Source organism: Hylobates moloch, unplaced genomic scaffold (assembly GCF_009828535.3).
Source record: "Hylobates moloch isolate HMO894 unplaced genomic scaffold, HMol_V3 SCAFFOLD_8, whole genome shotgun sequence".
Taxonomy (NCBI): domain Eukaryota; kingdom Metazoa; phylum Chordata; class Mammalia; order Primates; family Hylobatidae; genus Hylobates; species Hylobates moloch.
In genome coordinates this window covers 64,306,690-64,323,162 of record NW_026652283.1, presented here as the reverse complement: position 1 = coordinate 64,323,162, position 16,473 = coordinate 64,306,690, and the positions used below count along the sequence as shown (strand labels likewise).

Genomic DNA, 16,473 nt, shown 5'->3' with positions numbered 1-16,473 from the left:
AAAGAACAGAAATTATAACAAACTGTCTCTCAGACCACAGTGCAATCAAACTAGAACTCAGGATTAAGAAACTCACTCAAAACTGCTCAACTACATGGAAACTGAACAATCTGCTCCTGAATGACTACTGTGTACATAACGAAATGAAGGCAGAAATAAAGACGTTCTTTGAAACCAACGAGAACAAAGACACAACCTACCAGAATCTCTGGGACACATTCAAAGCAGTGTGTAGAGGGAAATTTATAGCACTAAATGCCCACAAGAGAAAGCAGGAAAGATCCAAAATTGATACCCTAACATCACAATTAAAAGAACTAGAAAAGCAAGAGCAAACACATTCAAAAGCGAGCAGAAGGCAAGAAATAACTAAAATCAGAGCAGAACTGAAGAAGATAGAGACACAAAAAACCCTTCAAAAAATCAATGAATCCAGGAGCTGGTTTTTTGAAAAGATCAACAAAATTGATAGACCACTAGCAAGACTAATAAAGAAGAAAAGAGAGAAGAATCAAATAGACACAATAAAAAATGATAAAGAGGATATCACCACTGATCCCACAGAAATATAAACTACCATCAGAGAATACTACAAACACCTCTATGCAAATAAACTAGAAAATCTAGAAGAAATGGATAAATTCCTTGACAAATACACCCTCCCAAGACTAAACCAGGAAGAAGTTGAATCTCTGAATAGACCAATAACAGGCTCTGAAATTGTCGCAATAATCAATAGCTTACCAACCAAAAAGTGGCCAGGACCAGATGGATTCACAGCTGAATTCTACCAGAGGTACAAGGAGGAACTGGTACCATTCCTTCTGAAACTATTCCAATCAATAGAAAAAGAGGGAATCCTCTCTAACTCATTTTATGAGGCCAGCATCATCCTGATACCAAAGCCGGGCAGAGACACAACAAAAAAAGAGAATTTTAGACCAATATCCTTGATGAACATTGATGCAAAAATCCTCAATAAAATACTGGCAAACTGAATCCAGCAGCACATCAAAAAGCTTATCCACCAAGATCAAGTGGGCTTCATCCCTTGGATGCAAGGCTGGTTCAACATACACAAATCAATAAATGTAATCCATCATCTAAACAGAACCAAAGACAAAAACCATATAATTATCTCAATAGATGCCGAAAAGGCCTTTGACAAAATTCAACAACCCTTCATGCTAAAAACTCTCAATAAATTAGGTATTGATGGGACATATCTCAAAATAATAAGAGCTATCTATGACAAACCCACAGCAAATATCGTACTGAATGGGCAAAAACTGGAAGCATTCCCTCTGAAAACTGGCACAAGACAGGAATGCCCTCTCTCACCACTCCTATTCAACATAGTGTTGGAAGTTCTGGCCAGGGCAATCAGGCAGGAGAAGGAAGTAAAGGGTATTCAATTAGGAAAAGAGGAAGTCAAATTGTCCCTGTTTGCAGATGACATGATTGTATATCTAGAAAACCCCATTGTCTCAGCCCAAAATCTCCTTAAGCTGATAAGCAAATTCAGCAGTCTCAGGATACAAAATCAATGTACAAAAATCACAAGCATTCTTGTACACCAATCACAGACAAACAGAGAGCCAAATCATGAGTGAACTCCCATTCACAATTGCTTCAAAGAGAATAAAATACCTAGGAATCCAACTTATAAGGGATGTGAAGGACCTCTTCAAATAGAACTACAAACCACTGCTCAGTGAAATAAAAGAAGATACAAACAAATGGAAGAACATTCCATGCTCATGGGTTGGAAGAATCAATATTGTGAAAATGGGCATAATGCCCAAGGTAATTTATAGATTAAGTGCCATCCCCATCAAGCTACCAATGACTTTCTTCACAGAATTGGAAAAAGCTACTTTAAAGTTCATATGGAACCAAAAAAGAGCCTGCATCTCCAAGTCAATCCTAAGCCAAAAGAACAAAGCTGGAGGCATCTTGCTACCTGACTTCAAACTATACTACAAGGCTACAGTAACCAAAACAGCATAGTACTGGTACCAAAACAGAGATATAGATCAATGGAACAGAACAGAGTCCTCAGAAATAATGCCACATATCTACAACTATCTGATCTTTGACAAACCTGACAAAAACAAGCAATGGGGAAAGGATTCCCTATTTAATAAGTGGTGCTGGGAAAACTGGCTAGCCATATGTAGAAAGCTGAAACTGGATCCCTTCCTTATACCTTATACAAAAATTAATTCAAGATGGATTAAAGACTTACATGTTAGACCTAAAACCGTAAAAACCCTAGAGGAAAACCTAGGCATTACCATTCAGGACATAGGCATGGGCAAGGACTTCATGTCTAAAACACCAAAAGCAATGGCAACAAAATCCAAAATTGACAAATGGGATCTAATTAAACTAAAGAGCTTCTGCACAGCAAAAGAAACTACCATCAGAGTGAACAGGCAACCTACAGAATGGGAGAAAATTTTCACAACCTACTCATCTGACAAAGGGCTAATATCCAGAATCTACAATGAACTCAAACAAATTTACAAGAAAAAGACAAACAACCCCATCAAAAAGTGGGCAAAGGACATGAACAGACGCTTCTCAAAAGAAGACATTTATGCAGCCAAAAAACACATGAAAAAATGCTCATCATCACTGGCCATCAGAGAAATGCAAATCAAAACCACAATGAGATACCATCTCACACCAGTTAGAATGGCCATCATTAAAAAGTTAGGAAACAACAGGTGCTGGAGAGGATGTGGAGAAATAGGAACACTTTTACACTGTTGGTGGGACTGTAAACTAGTTCAACCATTGTGGAAGTCAGTGTGGCGATTCCTCAGGGATCTAGAACTAGAAATACCATTTGACCCAGCCATCCCATTACTGGGTATATACCCAAAAGACTATAAATCATGCTGCTATAAAGACACATGCACACGCATGTTTATTGTGGCACTATTCACAATAGCAAAGAGTTGGAACCAACCCAAATGTCCATCAATGATAGACTGGATTAAGAAAATGTGGCACATATACACCATAGAATACTATGCAGCCATAAAAAATGATGAGTTCATGTCCTTTGTAGGGACATGGATGAAACTGGAAATCATCATTCTCAGCAAACTATCGCCAAGGACAAAAAACCAAACACCGCATGTTCTCACTCATAGGTGGGAATTGAACAATGAGAACACATAGACACAGGAAGGGGAACATCACACTCCGGGGACTGTTGTGGGGTGGGGCGGGGGGAGGGATAGCATTAGGAGATATACCTAATGCTAAATGACGAGTTAATGGGTGCAGCACACCAACATGGCACATGTATACATATGTAACAAACCTGCACATTGTGCACATGTACCCTAAAACTTAAAGTATAATAAAATAAAAATAAATAAATAAATAAATTAGTTCAACCATTGTGGAAGACACCATGGTGAGTCCTCAAAGACCTAAAGTCAGAAACACCTTTGAACCCAGCAATTCCATTACTTGGTATGTACCCAAAGGAATATAAATCATTCTATTATAAAAACACATGCATGCGTATGTTCATTTTCGCACTCTTCACAATAGCAAAGACATGAAATCAACCCAAATGCCCATCAATGATAGACTGGATGAAGAAAATATGGTACATATACACCATAGAATACTATGTGACCATCAAAAAGAACAAGATTATGTCTTTTGCAGGGACATGGATGGAGCTGGAGGCCATTATTCTAAGCAAGTTAACACAAGAACAGAAAACCACATACTGCATGTTTTCACTTACAAGTGAGAGCTAAATGATGAGATCACATGGACACATAGAAGGGAACAATACACACTGGGGCCTATCAGAGGATGGAGGGTGGAAAGAGGGAGAGGATTAGAAAAAATAACTAATGGATACTAGGCTTAATACCTGGATGATGAAATAGTAAGTACAACAGATCTCCGTGACACATGTTTACCTGTAACAAACTTGCACATCCTGCACATGTACCCCTGAACTTAAAAGTAAAAAAAAAAAAAAGTGCTGTATTCAGTCATTAATGTTCCAGCAAATTATCTACACCACTGAGTTCTCAGAAACCAAAGCGATACAGTTCTTGGAACTACTGAAGCCATATAATTCAGGGATTTATGAGAGTCCATTGTGTACACAGCACTTGTTAGAGCTAAAGGTAACATGCAAAAGCAAACAGAACAGATAAGTAAATTCAGAGATTAAAATATCCCAAAAGAGCCAGGCACAGTGGCTCACACCTGTAATCCCGGCACTTTGGGAGGCTGAGGCAGGTGGAACACCTTAGGTCAGGAGTTCGAGACCAGCCTAGCCAACATGGTGAAACCCTGTCTCTACTAAAAAATACAAAAATTACATGGGGGTGGTGGCGGGCGCCTGTAATCCCAGCTACTCAAGAGGCTGAGGCAGGAGAATCACTTGAACCCAGGAGGCAGAGGTTGCAGTGATCTAAAATGGTGCCACTGCTCTCCAGCCTGGGTGGCAAAGTGAGACTCTGTCTCAAAAGAAAAAAAAAAAATCCTAAAAGAAAAATCTCATTTCGCTATGGCGGCTGAAAGGCTGTCTATCTCTGTAATTGCACACCTTTCAACATGAATGATTGACTGAATATGCTCTGAATAAGTGCAAAGGATGAAAGAGAAGGTTGCAATAGAAAAGTCTTATGCTTCTACTACCTATTTCCTTTCCTAGCTCAATAAATCAGGATCTTCCATAGTCCAGAAATTCATTTCTGATTTTTCTAGGCATATGTTTATTTTGTATGCCTTGAGATAAGACCTCTTTGGTTATAGTTTAGCATAATTGGGAATTTTAGTTTAATAATATGAGACTACAATTCTTCAATGAAGACAAACTCAGAAATTCAGCATCTTTGTTCACATTCTTCTGTATACTTTAGTCTCAACAGAGATGGGCCATTATCTGGGTCCAATTTCACTAGGAACTATGTCTCTAAATTTGATTGCTTTCAGAGAATCTCTCCTCTCTCTCCCTATTGCAGGTCTCTAAAAATAACAAAGACTGGTAAAGAGCTTTATACTTTTACCAGATGGTATCTCACTGAACCCCTAAACAGACCTGTAACATTTTTAGGAGGGTTATTACCCATTTGATAAAAGGAAGAAATTAGGAAAGGCTAATCAACTTGCTCAACACATCCAATACCAACAGACCTGGAATTTGAAACTAAGACAAAATATGTTATCACACTCTAGACTTGCCTTCCGCAGTGATGGTACTGATAAAAATAGACAAGACAAAAAAAAAAAAAAAAAAAAGAATAAATGTTATCACATTGGTGCTAAAAAGGACTACTTGACAATTACTGTTCTCTTGAAAGAAAGGCCCCATTATTTAGCCAGGAGACCTAACATGTTCTAGCCAGAAGAAATTCCAAGAATTTCTGAAAGGTTACTTCAGGGACAAAATACCTGTATTCCTCGCCTGTCCAGGGATCTGCTCTTACAGATTAGAAGTAGTCCTATTAGCCCAGAGGCGATGTCTCTCATGATGTCTACGTCACTGTAGTATGGTCTTGTTAAGCACTGGGCATCGTTTTCTGTGGGTTCATCAAACTCTAAGATGTTCCACTTATAAGTATAGGTTTCCCCTGGTTGAACTGCTCTGATCATGGTGTTGTTCCTGCCTGAAAGAAAATATATTCAAAATTGTTTTCATTTGCAAAGTTATTTCATGATAATAAATAAATAAATAAGCTTTCATTAGAACCAATTAATATTGCAAAAGGAATTCTTTTTTTTGAATTTTTTAAAATTATACTTTAAGTTCTAGGGTACATGTGCACAACGTGCAGGTTTGTTACATATGTATACATGTGCCATGTTGGTGTGCTGCACCCATTAACTTGTCATTAACATTAGGTATATCTCCTAATGCTATCCCTCCCCACTCCCCCCACCCCCCGACAGGCCCTGGTGTGTGATGTTCCCCATCCTGTGTCCAAATGTTCTCATTGTTCAATTGAATTCTTTATTCTACTTGGAAGCTGGATAACATGTAGCCATTAGATACTGCTCCACTAGAGGCCACTATGACACTAATAAAAGACACCATATTTTGTTACCACTAAGAGACAAAACTCCTGAAGTGAGAAGGGTTTGGCTGTGATTTTTAGGATACTCCTACATGTATACTACCTGACTGCAGTAGTGACACCACCGGGCAAGGAGAATAGCAGAAAAACGTGGCGGCCTCTCAGAAGTTACTAGTTGGATTCAGTAGAAGTGAAAGATTCAAACCTGAGGTGAAAGAAGAGTTGACTTCATCTTCATAAGGCGAGAAGGTCACTCCATGAGGGTAAATGCTATAGGGGCGGCTGGCCATATTTTTGAACACGATCTACAAAGTTAAATCAAATTTATTCTAGGATTTAAGGTTGATCATGACAAATAATATACTAGCTTTGCATATTCACCTTTTGGATGGTGTGTGTGTATACATGTGTACACACAGTGGGAAAATTACTGCTCAGTTATCTGAGCAGTAACCTCCCCTCATCACTTGGCAAGAGCATTGGAGAGAGTGTTTCACTCACACATTAAGGTGGAAAATGGAAAGAGAAGTCTGACTTTAGAGGATAGGTTAGGAGAAGTGACGTTTTCCTCACAGTATCACTCTCTCCAAGCAAGTCCTCCTTCCCCTGCCCTTCTCTTTTCAGCTTGGGCCACATCTCATTTTGAATCTGCTTCTCATCTCTAGACCATGATCCCCTTCCCCTGCCTGGTAGGTTTTTTAGGACACTGTCTTTGAAGTCATCTTCTCAGCTAGGTGCAGTGGCTCAAACCTGTAACCCCAGCACTTTGGGAGGCCAAAGCAGGTGGATCACTTGAGCTCAGGAGTTCAAGACCAGCCTGGGCAACATGGTGAAACCTCATCTCTACAAAAAAATAGAAAAATTAGCCAGGCGTTGGGGCGTGTGCCTGTAGTCCCAGCTACTTGAGAGACTGAGGTGGGAGAATCGCCTGAGCCCAGGAAGTGGAGGTTGCAGTGAGCCATGATCACACCACTGCACTCCAGCCTGGGTGACAGAGTAAGACCCTTGGGGGCGGGGGGAACAAGCCACCTTCTGGAGAGGCACAGACAAACAGCCAGACCCTGCACTTTTAATAAGGTACGTCTACACTTGCTGAGAGCACATAAAAGGGATCAGAAATGGAAGAAGGGAAAGAGGCATGGAGGAAAAAAACTGCTTTTGTCCTTTGGCTATTTTAAATGAACAGAATAGACTTTGTCAGGTGCATAAAACACACGAGTCCTAGTTAGCCTCTTTAATCTGCAAAAGAGAACCTTAATCCTATCTTCTATTTGGTTGATTGTCAAAGCTTTTGGATCATCCTTTGTCTGTAGATTATCTACACTCTAGGATTTTGTCAAAGATTGCAACCTTTAATTCTCTGCCATCCAATTCTTATCTATCTTGGTGAAGTGACATGATATTTAAGGAGAATTGTCTGAGGAAAACTCCATGCTCTTGATACATAGAGTCTACCTTCATTAAAATCCAACCATTAGAGAGCTGCATACCTAGACTACATTAAAAAATGTGAGTAAAAATTGTTTCTATTCAATTGTGTTTACTGTTATATCTTAGCTATAATGAGAAACATTTTTAATACAACTTTTAATCTATTATTTTATGCAACTTTTAATCTTATGCTGGTTATAAGAATTTTATCAAGGATGTCATCTACTGTATCACTCAGCACTCTCTTTTGTAGAATTCATTAAAGAAGTTCCTCTTAGATCTCAATATCAGGATAAATGGTGCTTTCTTTTTGTAGATGATGTAAACTTCACCCTGACATATTTCCTTTTTTACATTGACTGCCATAAAGCTTAGGACAAAATTGGAAGACAGCCTTACAGGGTCGCATGGTATCTATTTATCTGTGGCTTTATTTTCTTTGTCCCCATATTCTATCCCAATTACATAGACTCTTTGTTTTACGCCTTTATAATTTGAGAAACTGTCTCAGATCCTTTGTATTACTGAGTAAGCTGTAAATAAATGCAAATACTAAATAAAAACTAAAAGTTGCATTTGAATTTAAAATTATATGAGCACCTTTTTCTTTTAAAATTAAAAAATAACCAGGTACTCCATAATATTTTACTATTTAATTTCTCCCATGATTCTGTATTTGTGTTACTTACTTTGAGTGTATCTCTGACCTGCGCTCTGATAATAGGACCCAAAATCCCATCTTCTTTCATATTGGGATTCACTGTATGTTTGGTGAAGGACTCATCTTCATATTGTGTGTACATAACTTTCTTATAATGTTTTCCAATTTGGTTTGAGAAATTATCCAAATGCTGAGACCTGTATTTTCTTAAAGTGAAAAAAAAAAAAAATTAAACCACTTTCTTAAATAGAGATCTCGATAGGATGGGGAAACCCTTGTGCTTAAACATGCTGCTCTTAGATTAGCTAAAATGCTAGTTCTCTAAAAATTTCTTAGTGTAGTTTGCAAAGTCCTGATGTTTTCTGTCTAGTTGGAAAACTGGAAACTTCTGAGTTGTCTCCTGCATCACTGATAAAAGTCATAGGTAACTGGTTAGAAGCAGCTACTTAGATCTTCCTGTCATTCTTATTGCTACAGCAGACCTTTGATATCTCTGGGAAAAGGCCTATACTGGCTGAAAAGATACTGGGAATTTTTCTAAAGTCTCTCGTATCACTTATTCTATGATAGTGTTTTTGGTTTTAAAGGTATTTCTTAATCCCTAAAAGCACCTTCCCACCCCAGGAAACATTTACTAGCATTGTTAATCATAGTTCTGTGCTATTGGGCTATCTCTTCCACCATCTAGCCAATTCTTGGAGCTGACTGAAAAGCAACCTCCTTCACCCATCTTTTGTAGCTACTGGGATAAATACTTTGGTAGCAGAAACATGAACCACTTTTCCCCTGCCCTCTTTATTACCTTAGTTTGCAAAAGCAACTACATGCGGCCAAAAAGTATATTTTAAAATGCTCAACATCAGTGATCATGAGAGAAATGCAAATCAAAACCACAATGAGGCCGGGCGCGGTGGCTCACACCTGTAATCTCAGCACTTTGGGAGGCCGAGGCGTGCAAATCACGAAGTCAGAAGATCGAAACCATCCTGGCTAACACGGTGAAACCCCATCTCTACTAAAAATACAAAAAATTATATTTTGTGTATTTTGTATTTGTGTTGGCGGGCCCCTGTAGTCCCAGCTACTCGAGAGGCTGAGGCAGGAGAATGGCGTGAACCCGGGAGGCGGAGCTTGCAGTGAGCAGAGATTGCGCCACTGCACTCCAGCCTGGGCGACAGAGCGAGACTCCATCTCAAAAAAACAAAAACAAAAACAAAAATGAATGAGATGCCCTTTCATGCCAGTCAGAATGGCGTTGACTGAAAAGTCAAGGAAGAACAGATGCTGTCAAGGTTATGGAGAAAAAGGAACACTTATACACTCTTGATGGAATGTAAATTAAGTCAACCATTTTGGAAGACAGTATGGCAGTTCCTCAAAGACCTAAAGTCAGAAATATCATTTAACCCAGTAGTCCTTTAAGATGGAGTATCATTTTATGAATTTATTTTGCCCAGTGGAAAGCACTGACTGTTGCCAAACACTCCTGGATTCCTATCTCAGTTCTGTCAACAATTCTATAATCTTGGCCAAATTTTTTTTTTGTTCTTTTTCCTAGTTTAATTCTTTTTAATAGAAAATACATTCACATGATTTTTATTACAGTGAAAACTCTCACTTTTCTCTGATAACCCTCAATGGACCTCCCTACCCTTCCCTGAATTTTCTAGGTAGCCACATATTAATTTCATGTGTATAATTCCAGAATACCTTTATGTATATATATGCAAATATGTCTTACAAATAAGAAAATCTAAATATTCTTATCCCTTTCACTCCTTTAACAAAAGGCAGCTATATATACATGCTATATACTACATCCCGGCTTTTTAATTTAATAACATATCTTGGAGAACTTTTTGTGTTAGTACATACAGAGTGTTTGCATCCTTTTTTTTGATGCTTAGTATTCCATTTTATGAATGTATCATAATTTATTAAACTAGTTTTCTACTGATGGACATTTTGAGTTGTTTCCAGTCTTACTATTACTAACATTGCAACAGTGAATATGTTGTACATACATCATTTCACCTGTGAACAAGTATATCTGTATAGTTAGATTTCCAGAGTGAGATAGCTGAGTCAAAGGGTATATGCATTTAGAATTTTGATACATATTGCCAAGTTATTCTTCAGAATCCCTTTACCAATTTAATCTTCCATGAGCAATATATGATAGTTCTTATTTCTCACAGCCTTGTCAACAGATGATGTCATCTGGACTTGTGAATCTGATAGATAAAAGTAGTATTCCCATGAAGTTTAATTTGCATTTCTCTTACTATGAGTGAATTTGAGTAACTTTTCAAGGGTTTAAGAGCTATTTGAATTTCCAAATCTCTTAATCTCTCTGACCCATTTCCTCATCTATAAAAAGAAAGAAGAGCAGTACCTAGTTTGTGGAGTTGAAGTGAAGCTCTCAGAAAGGGATAATACAGTGCTTGGCAATGGCAAACATTCAACAAGAGGTAGCTGCTGTTGTTATTTTTATTATTATTAGGCTGAATTTCTTTGGTGATTTGGGGGTAATTCGAGATTAATTTTTACAAAAAGACTTGAATAGAAACCAATACATGTGTCGCCTTGAGAGCTGTGAACTTACAACATTTCACCCCTAAACATCTAGGACCCTATGGAATATGTCTTGAACCTTTGCCCAGTGGTATGAACCCCAACAACTCACTTGTCCATATTCGCTGGTATTACAGGTGCATAGTCCCAAATGACTTCCTCTGCAGCAATGAAGTATTCCCACCTCTTCATGTGCCGCCTCTGCTCACGAGTTATTTTCTTAGGATTCCTGGTTTTCTTTGGGCAGTTTTTAATGTCAATATAAGCCTGCATCCCAGCTGAGTTAGGACAGAAAGACAATGAAATAACTCAAGAGAAGAAATTATGGTTGATGGAAATGCATATCCTTTAAATCAACTTGTGGAAGGTTTATATTAATATAATAAGAGTGAAAGTAATGCTCAGGCAATTTTTGAACATTTTAGTTTGGAACTCTTTCAGTGGCATCCAGAAAAAGCAAGAATTTTAAAAGGGGGAAAAGGAGGAGGGGTTAGGGAAAAAAATTGGAAAGATTCCCTTTATTTCTTCTTGAGCAGGCAAATTTCTTATAATTTTTAACTTCTTGAGACTTTATGAATTATGTCTTGTTAAATTCTCATTTTTCTGTCATCTGTCCCTTAATCTGTAAAATGAAGACAGCACCAGTACCTAATAGAATTGTTGTTAAAAATTAAATATTAATAACAATACATAATGCACTTATCCTCAACAAAGAAACAAAAGTTACATTGTTGTCTTAATATTATTGGGAACTCTATCTTCCACGGATATCATGATGGTTTTATTACTTCGAATATAATTTTGACTACTCATGTGAAAAGAAACAGAAATGATCTCATGAAGTATCTCTTCCTTATATGTGTTGCTTATACATTATTTTGGTAACAAAATGATTTCCTATTGTGATATCATTTCCTTAGATTTTAGTCTCCGTTTATATGAACACTCCTCTCAACAGTTTTAAAGCAAAAATGTGTAGTAGAAAATCAGTTATTTTGTTTACACGATACCACATAACCTGGGTTGATTTATTTCCCACTTGAATTCACCAGTGTTCTTTGGAGTTCACCCCTCAGTATATGCCATGTATGATCCATTCAACACACATTCATTGAGTTCCTCTCCATGCTAGACTTTGTGTTCATCCCACTGTAAAGGTTAATGTTTTCATGCTAAACTTTTACACTTTCTACAACTTAGTGCTTCTGTAAATTTGCAGTTTATCTTGTGCTATCATCTAGGTCTTTTTCTCTGGCTGCATATGAAGTAACCCCAAGAAAGAATATCTCTATGGATGCATTTGTTTTCTTCCTCTTTTCTTCTTTTGAGGAAGTTAGAGACCTCTTCAGCTTTTGCTTAATTTAAAAAAAAAAAAAAAACGTTGTCAATTCCTTCACTTTCTCCATCCCCAAAGAGCAAGTTATAAATCTAAGAGCAAAATATCTAAGTTTGGTTGTTAGGAACCAAGGCAAGTTTGTCTGGGGTGCAGGTGGCGTGAAAGGGCAAGGGAGAAAGAGGGAGTTAGTACGTGGGAAGAAAGGATTCTGCATTCAGAAGCAAGACTGTCAGGAGAGTTTCTTGCCTTGCAAATGTTTTGGGGTGAGAGAAGATATGATCCACTTTCCCTCTGGGCCCACAGTCATATTTGCGGTAGTGGATGTAGCACTGACAAGGGTGATGGCTGAGACCTTATGATGGTTCTGCTCCAGGACCTGGCCGTTGAAATGAATGGAGAACAATTCTGGCCCCGAGCTCATTCCCAGCAGATGCCAGCTGATGTGGTCATGGGCACAAACTGTTATATCTGAGAGAGAGGGAGAGACACAGGCCAAAATAAGCATTCAGTCAAGTACTCTGTGATCAAACATTCACTCACCAAGTGTATTGAGCACCTGCTGTGTGTCAGGCATTGTATAAAGCTTTGAGGGAACAGACACTCCAGTTGTAGTTTGTGCCCTGCAAAAGCAGACATCTGAGTGACCAGCAAACAAGCAGTCACAACTCATTGTGATAAATGGCATTATACAGGTAACAACAGAGCCTAGAGATGGCAGATGTTAACTCAGAAACACAGGGATTGCTAAAGGATTAGGCCAAGAAGGGAACCAAGAAGGTAACCAACTGTTCTAGTCTGAGGGGTTTCCCAAGATTCATCACTTTCACTATTAGAACTGGTAAAAAGTCCATGGCAAAATGGAAAGTTTGGTCACCCCAATCTGATCTCAGCTGGAGGGAGTCAAATCACCAGAACCGCCAATAGGGCTGAGTTGAAGCACTTAATCCTCTCAGCTCTCTAGGTCTAGTGGTCAAAGCTCTGCCTAAGGGAAGAAGTGAAGATGATGTGAGGATTTTCAATTGTTATTTTTACTTACTTTTTGATTGTTTTAATGACAAGTCAACGAAATCACTTTGGGGTTACACACTCTCCTTAAAATGCAGTGTACAAGTCCTCATTATGCTGGGCCATTGGGAGCTTTTCATGGAAGGAGTAATGATAACTGAATATAAAAACTTCATTTTTCTCCTTCTTTGCTCCTACAGTCACTGGGAAAATGTTCATTTGCTCTGTGGGGAGACTCCATCCTTGGCTTTTAGGTTTCTGTTTTACATGTCAGATACATAATCACTAGATACTAGATAATGGAGCTGAGAATCAGTTCCTTACCCACACAGAGGCTTGTCTTTTTTAGGAGACCATTGCAACAAAGCCAGGATTCCTTGCATCACTAGGAGGCTTTGGTGGAAGCATTTATCCATACCAAAGAAATGCTTATACTGAGTTCAGCAATTAACATATCTGTGTTAGCATTTATCATATGTATTCAATTTATTCTACTTTATAAGGCAGAGGGTTTTTACAAATGTTTACTATTCTTAGTTTCTAATGATGGTCTTTACCTACCTTGTCCCATTTACCCCCAATTATTCTTTTGGGAATTATAAATTTGTAAACTCTAAGCTCAGATCAATTTATTTTTATTTTTGTGCGTATGGTTTTCCTTTTCTTGGCATCCATATACTTACACAGATTGTTCACTCTGCCAGGAAATAGATATTAGGATAAATGGTTAGTCCACTTTTGTAAGTAAGCACATTGAGACAACTAATTTATCCAGGGCCACGGAAGGTAGAGAAGTGAGTGAAGTCTGAACTCAGATTATCTAACGTCAAGGTCAGTTAACTAAGCCCCAGTTTTTACAAGCTCCTAGTATTGGAACTCGGGATCAACACTGAGAGTCATATGAGTATATTTTCAGAAAACCAAGTGGAAAATGTAGTCAAATGAAATAGAATACAATTTAAAAACACTACCTAGATCTCAACTCTTAACAATATTTGTGTTTTTGTAAGTGAAGCTATTTGTGATTTTCAGATGGCATTAGAGAATAACCTCTAAGAAGTTTAGTGTTTTGAAATATGGTTTATTTAGTAAAGTGGCATTTTAATTTTTTAATGTTTTTCCCTCAGGCTAGTATCATATACCCTGGATCTTTAGTTGTAGGTCAGTTCTACCAGAAAGACATAGAAGAGATGTGATCTAAGTGGGAATCAGTTATGTTTTCTCTTAACAATTGCTATGATTTTGCCTTCTCATAAGAGCCCAAATGCAAATGGAAAGAGAAAATATTCTAGATGCCATTGAATATTACTCTTCTGTTGCCTTTTGAAATGCTGGTTGTTTTTTTCTGCGTTGAGGATTACTCCTAATCTGTTCATCTTTACTGCAATCTTCCTGCTGACCCTTCCTGCTGGGGCTTGTCCTTGAAAAAGGCATGGTCATCATATAGAGGAACTGCAGAACTCAGAGAGAGCGACTGAGCTGATACCTTAAGGTCTTATTCAAAGTACAGACCAAGGTGAAACCTACTCAGGTCACTATACCTAACAAGGCTGCACATTTCTTCTCTAGCTTCTAATTTGTCTCTTCTATTTCCTGTTTAAAAAAAAAGAGAGAAAATATTTCCTTCTTGATAGGGAGTTGCAAAACAGTGAGTAACGTCAACTTCCCTAGTGCTTTGAAGAAAACAACAGGACCGAAAAATTACTAATGATTTTACCGTTGTTTAATGGTGCACAGCCCTCGTGTTACCTGGCATTGTCCCATTCACATATCCATTGACTGTGTACATTAGGGATGATGACTGGCTCCAGCTCTTGCTTTCATCAAACACAGCAAATAGTAGCACAATTTGCTTGTCAAACATCTTCTGTGTCCCATCCTCAGTTAGGGTCCCTATGAAAGGAAAGACATGTTTTCAGTAGCACTGCAGATAGAAGACTCTCATTAGCTTTCCTGGATAGCAAAGAGTTTAGGGCAAGCAATCAACCATAATGATTTCAACTTGAAGAAATTCTTATTTTTTAAAATAGCATATTTATCAAGTAATAATGGTTCTAGGGTTATTTAAAATCTGGTGCCACACTGTCTTCTTTGATACCTTCTTGCTTTGGGGAACAAGCTTTATTTCATCCAGCTTGGGAAGAAAACATTTGGTGACTCTCAAGACTCTGTATAAGTATCCATTTCCTCTAGTCTCAATAGAACAGTATATAGATACATTAGCTCAGTTGGTAAAAGCATCATGCCCCAAGTTTAATGCTGTCATCTTATGTGTATATGAAATAAGGCATTAGATAATTGGTTGGAAGTATCAGCATTAATCCATTCTCACTATGAGAAAAACATGCTGCTGATGGTAAAATGCAAGAAGAGTCTTTCGTAAGTTTTAAGGTTTTTTTTCAGTACCATCACAGTATCTTATATATACCAGGAAATGAAAAAAAAGTATTTGTATAATGAGTAAATACATTGGGAAGGTATGTAGGTATGGTCTGAGTGTGTGTATAGGCAGATGGTGAATCCATCACATTATTTCCCATGCTGTGGCTCACTGTGGTTGTTTGCTTGTTTTAATGAAAGATGGGCTGGATTCTCATGGGACAAAATGAAAATCTAAGCTTGCTCCTAAGAAGCCCAGCCAATAAAAGTTCTTGTAAAGTCACTTGAGTGTGCTTGAAACCTACCACCCAAAGTTTTCAACTTGTTTATAAGAAAGGAAGCTGGCATTTAATGTGTTTATAGAACAAATTACCAGCCCAGACCTCAGATATGTCAAATATGTTAGCCAAAGTTCTTTCCAAGAGCTCTTTCAGCAGAGTATAGGCTGCTGTATACTTTCTAAAAGACTTTGGCCTTGAGGTAAATGTTACAGATCATACAAGCATGACATTAGAACATACTCTCAAAGATGAATTTGCTTGGGATAATCTTAAGGACTGAGATGAAGGAGGAATGAGAAGAAACGAGGTGAATCCACACCCTGAAATAGCAAGTATTTTTTTCTCTTGTAAAACAATTATCTGGTCTCCGTGCCCTCTTCCTCTGCTTGATGTACAAGAAGTTACCAAGATGTTCCCAAGCTTTGTCCCATGACAGAACTCCTGACCATTCCAACATTTAGTTGTTGAATCTTTTGGTGGGGGAGTTCTTACCTTTTTTACAGATAAGCAGGGGCCCAATCAGCCCAGAGTTGAAATCCTTGATCAGATTTTCATGGGAGTAATAGATGTGTGTGAGGCATGGAGGGTCATCATGGGTGGGTCCACTGTCCTCACTGATACTCCATTCATAGGTGTATTCTTGGCCTGGAGCCACAGCGTCGTCCATCTTCTCCACAGGGAATGTGTGGTCAAGGTAAGAAGCACCTGGAGGAGTAACAGCCATCAAGACATGTGGGCAGT

The 16,473-nt window shown here is 38.2% G+C and overlaps 1 protein-coding gene across 1 annotated transcript in view; it reads right to left on the bottom strand.

Annotated features, from left to right (window-relative positions):
• Window positions 1–16,473, bottom strand: part of F5 (coagulation factor V) — a 92,096-nt gene that overhangs the window by 43,940 nt on the left and 31,683 nt on the right. Inside the window, 7 exon segments of the mRNA XM_032161045.2 lie at window positions 5,443–5,657; window positions 6,271–6,370; window positions 8,186–8,363; window positions 10,844–11,009; window positions 12,314–12,535; window positions 14,822–14,965; window positions 16,225–16,437. Coding sequence (XP_032016936.1) covers window positions 5,443–5,657; window positions 6,271–6,370; window positions 8,186–8,363; window positions 10,844–11,009; window positions 12,314–12,535; window positions 14,822–14,965; window positions 16,225–16,437 — 1,238 coding nt within the window.